The 4,343-nt window shown below is 35.3% G+C and overlaps 1 protein-coding gene across 1 annotated transcript; it reads right to left on the bottom strand.

Moving 5' to 3' along the window:
* Positions 1 to 1,053: 1,053 nt before the first annotated feature.
* On the bottom strand, positions 1,054 to 2,295 carry LOC135144260 (brachyurin-like). Its single transcript, XM_064076239.1, has 6 exons — positions 2,097 to 2,295; positions 1,890 to 2,040; positions 1,683 to 1,837; positions 1,541 to 1,627; positions 1,339 to 1,481; positions 1,054 to 1,277 (listed from the first exon to the last, which is right to left on the bottom strand). Exons 1-6 carry the CDS (start codon positions 2,191 to 2,193, stop codon positions 1,116 to 1,118), a joined length of 795 nt encoding a protein of 264 aa, XP_063932309.1. The 5' UTR covers positions 2,194 to 2,295; the 3' UTR covers positions 1,054 to 1,115.
* Positions 2,296 to 4,343: the final 2,048 nt, after the last annotated feature.

Below are 4,343 nucleotides of genomic sequence, written 5' to 3' on the forward strand. Positions count from 1 at the left end.
CAGCTCCATTTAGTAAGTGAATTATCCTCTAGCATTTTATTATATATTTCATCGGTTAATTGCCCACATGGTAGATGGTAATTGTATTTACACTGCTTACACGAAATATATAAATCGCTTCTCCCGATTGTGCGTGAACACTTGTTACATTTAACTGCCATTGTGATTAAATTATTAATTTGTTATAATAAACCACCTCCAAGAGGAGGTAGCACAAGAAGGAAAAACACTCAGTGATAGCACTACAGATAGTACTCAGACAAAAAGAAAGGCGATAAGATATTAACGATGGCTAATTGTAGACTAATTTATCGGAGTTTTTCAACTCTGATCCGAGGCAATTAGACCCAAAAGCAAGAAAAAAAAAAACAACTCACCGACCCTCCAAGGGGCCAAGTCAGCCACTCAATAGAAAAATCCGAAACTGCTATGCTCAAACAACGAATCAATCGAAGAAGAAATTTAGCACGTCCGTCCGCATTCACTACTCACACAGATATGTTTGTTGTTTTATACTATGTAGTGATTATATCTCGACTGCCTTCGTATTTCTTTAATAATATAGTGAGACATTAACTTTTTAGAAAATTTTAGGTTGTATAGTATGTTATATAGAGAGTTAGCATAAAGTCCCGGAACGGTCGAATAATTTTATTTGAAAAGATTTTTTTCTGAAATTTGCTTTGGATGTTAAACATGATGACTTGATTACAACGATTTGAGGTTTTTTTTTGGCGCTTCATAACCTAAGAAAATGAAAATGTTAGTTTTAGATTCATTCCGCGTATCTATCATGTACGACGTCAGAAACAACCGCCGTTTTTTTCAGTAAAAATTGCCGCCGTTGAAGAAAGAATTTGATGTCATTCTTCTATCGAACACCCAGATTAAGGGAATCACTCGAGATTTGATAATTTTGATAAGGTTCGATAACAATGGCTGTCGAAAGAAAGTTCCTTGTATACTGTGTATTTTTTGTTTAGTGTTTATTATTATCATCATCTTAATTCTGAGACACCCTGTATATAAAAAGAAAATAGGAAAATGCACGTAAATTGTTCATAAACCTTTGTTTTTATTGATAAAATAACAGATTTTTAGAACTATTTATAATTTTAAAGTCCAGTATGGTTTTGGATCCAGTCTCTGTAAACTGCCGTCCTGGTGTATCCAGAAGGAGCACCGCTTTCGCATCCTTCGGTACTAACAAAACTGGCTATTGCTACGTGAACTGGATTTGAACCTGCATTAATCACCACTGGGCCGCCACTGTCACCCTAAAAACAATCATTATGTTAAAACATCCTTAAAAATTAATTTATATATATATATACTTACGGTGCAGGTACTTCTGACTTGAGATGAGGGAGAATCAGCACAAACCATTTCAGGTAGAATCGAGCCATAATAATTTTTACATTCTGTGTTCGAAATGGTGACCAGTTCAACGTAATTCAACGAGTCGCTGATTGTAGTTCCATCTATGGAAATGGGAAAAATTGTTTTGACAAAAAAAATAAAGTGTGTTTAATGTACTAACCATCGCTAGTTAAACCCCAACCGCTCACCGTAATGCCAACATTTTCACCAAGTTCTTCAGAAGACAAACTGACGGCAATCGTGTTTCCTACATAAGTATTTTGTACAACAACTGCTAAAGGAGGAGTTCTTGTAATTCTTACCACCAAGATTTAAAGGTGTCCTGAGTCTGATAAGTCCAATATTGTTGGCAAGAAGATCGTTGTCATAGTCTTCATGAAGAATAAGTCGAGAGGAATCTGAAACGTCGCCTCCATAAGCATCCGTGGATCCACTTACGATTGTCGCCGAGTCAGCCCTGGTAGATGAAATAAATGTAATGATTTTGGATAAAGTACGCTATGTATTACCCGTTGATGCAATTTCCAGAAGTTAAGATCCATTCTTCGCTGATTATGCTGCCTCCACAGAACCAAGTGCTTTCACTACTAGACAAAAATAAAGCAACTTGCCAAGGAAATTGACCTTCTGCTGCTTGATTTCCATTAATAATTCTAGCACCTATATAAAATAATTATAAAAACATAGATGTGCAATACAGGTTAGAAAATACTGACCTGGAACCTTAGAGGGGAGGACCTTTGAGTGGGCTGGTGAAGAGGGCAACGCCCAGGTAGCTGACGCACACAAGCAAAGAACGGCAAATCGGAACATTTCGCTTAATGATTTTATTCTATTCAGATTGGTGTTTTTATACTTGCATTTTGAGTGTATTTTGCGAATCGCCGTAATTGTGTTACTTATCACACAATACGCTTTTACTATACATACTTGAGATGTATATCTAACCAATTGAATACTATACTGATTTCCATGAAAATCCGAACACCTTGAATTAATTGACTGATAAAACTGAAAGTTTCACCAAATGTGCTTTAAATCGAACTAAATAAATGATTAAAATAACAGGCCTAAAACTTGTGAAATAAAAAATTTATTTAATAATGTGTGGCATGATTGAAATGTGTCCTGTATCCAATGGGATCTCGTCCCAAGCTTTCTGAAGGCGCATACGAAGGTCATTTAAATTATTCGGGATATGCTGCAAGTTACCTAGACGTGTGCCCATGATATCCCACACATGTTCGACTGGTGACAAATCTGGTGAACGAGCAGGGCAGGAGAGAACTTCAACATTATGTTGTTGTAGGTACTCCGTTGTGACTTGCCGTATGTAGGCGTGCATTGTCTTGCTGACATAGGGGTCGATCTAACCCTCTGAGTTAAGGAACTGCAATCGCCTCCAGTACTGTATCGATATAATACCCCTCAAACTGTAAAACGCGCTTACCACCCTTAATACTTAAATAACTATATATTAACCTTTAGTTGTTCAAAATTGCAAAAAATCTTGTATATGACACGTTGCAAAACTGTGAGAAACTTCACGTCTGGAGCGAAAAAAGCGTTCATTTTGCAACTTGATATATATTGTCTTCATATGCTCATCATTCTTTACTTATGTAACAACCAATTCGTGTATAAAATTTCATTTAAAAATATCGACGTTTTTTAATAATAATAATAATATATATTTCCTTCCAGACTTACAGTCTATAGCGGAACTTAAATACAAATTAGAATTCACTATAATAACATGTAACTAATAATTAATAAATGCTATGTATGACGAATGTACAACAAAAAATAAAAAAAATACAACAGGGTGGTACACAACCCTCTAATTAAGCGTGCATCATATGGTCATTATATAAAATCGCAAATAATTTTTCCTTATGTTAACTTTACGGAAGTTATCATAAAATATGTCTACAACTTTTCCTACACTGATATTATAAAGCCTAAGAGTAGTTATTAGTGGACTGTTGAAATGATGTTGTGTTCGCGGAATATCAAAATAATAAGTTATTGATGTTCGATTATTTGTTCTTGGGCAGACAAAATGTAATAAATCTAAAAGCACTGGGCAGTTTATTTGGCCATGAATAAGTTTTTGTAAAAAAATTAGAGATGCAACTTTTCTACGGGCCCATAGTTGGTCTTCATTAACTGCACTGCATAAAATAACAGTTTCACAATGAAAAGGGGGATACAAATGAAATATTTTTAAGTGCAAATATTTGCAAAATTTCCGCAATACATTTTCTAACATAGTAATATAAACCTGGAGATAGGGTGTCCGTATAGTACTACAATATTCTAACTTAGATCTTATTAATGTGTAAAACAACAATTTAATGCAATGGATATTTTTAAATTCACTGGTGTTTCTTATTATAAAACCTAGATTTTTTAAACATGCTTTTACAGTTGCTTCAATATGCGGGTTTTAAGGTGTTCGGATTTTTTTTCTTTTTTGTATTGAGTATATAAATAGCTATTATATGTTTATACATCATAAGAATGTCACGTAGAAATTAGATATTGTCTTTGCCAGTTCTATTGAAACACCACCTGTTGATTTTGCTTAAAATTTAGCAATTGGTAACAGCTTTCAGTTGATTGACAACGGCTTTTAGTTAGAAAATTATTTGAATATGAGCGTTGCCAAATTTACGATTAACAAGTGGTGTTTCAATAGAAATGGCAAAGACTATAGTTTGATTTGAACGAGTTTGTCGCCCCAAAACAAGCTACTGTGTTAGGTAGCCAAGGTGGATGGTGCACCAGGTTCGTCGGTTGGAAGAGACAGGCGACCGGATTAGCTACAGATGGAGAAGGGGTGGGTCGAAGTCCAAATGACGTAGCTATCGGGAGCGGCGCCACTGCCTGTCAAGATTTCTCCCTGTAACTCTAGCTCTTAGCAAACGACGACTCCGAAGGCAGACGTATGACTAAAACTA

This window comes from Zophobas morio, unplaced genomic scaffold (genome assembly GCF_036711695.1).
Source record: "Zophobas morio isolate AGI-343-1 ecotype UQ-CSIRO unplaced genomic scaffold, CSIRO_AGI_Zmor_V1 ptg000089l, whole genome shotgun sequence".
Lineage (NCBI taxonomy): Eukaryota > Metazoa > Arthropoda > Insecta > Coleoptera > Tenebrionidae > Zophobas > Zophobas morio.

Coding starts and splice junctions, on each gene's coding strand:
- LOC135144260 (XM_064076239.1), bottom strand. CDS start 2,193: ATGTTCCGATTTGCCGTTCTTTGCTTGTGTGCGTCAGCTACCTGGGCG. Junction 2,041..2,096: donor CCTCCCCTCTAAGGTTCCAG/GTCAGTATTTTC, acceptor TATTTTATATAG/GTGCTAGAATTATTAATGGA. Junction 1,482..1,540: donor TTGGGGTTTAACTAGCGATG/GTTAGTACATTA, acceptor CCATTTCCATAG/ATGGAACTACAATCAGCGAC.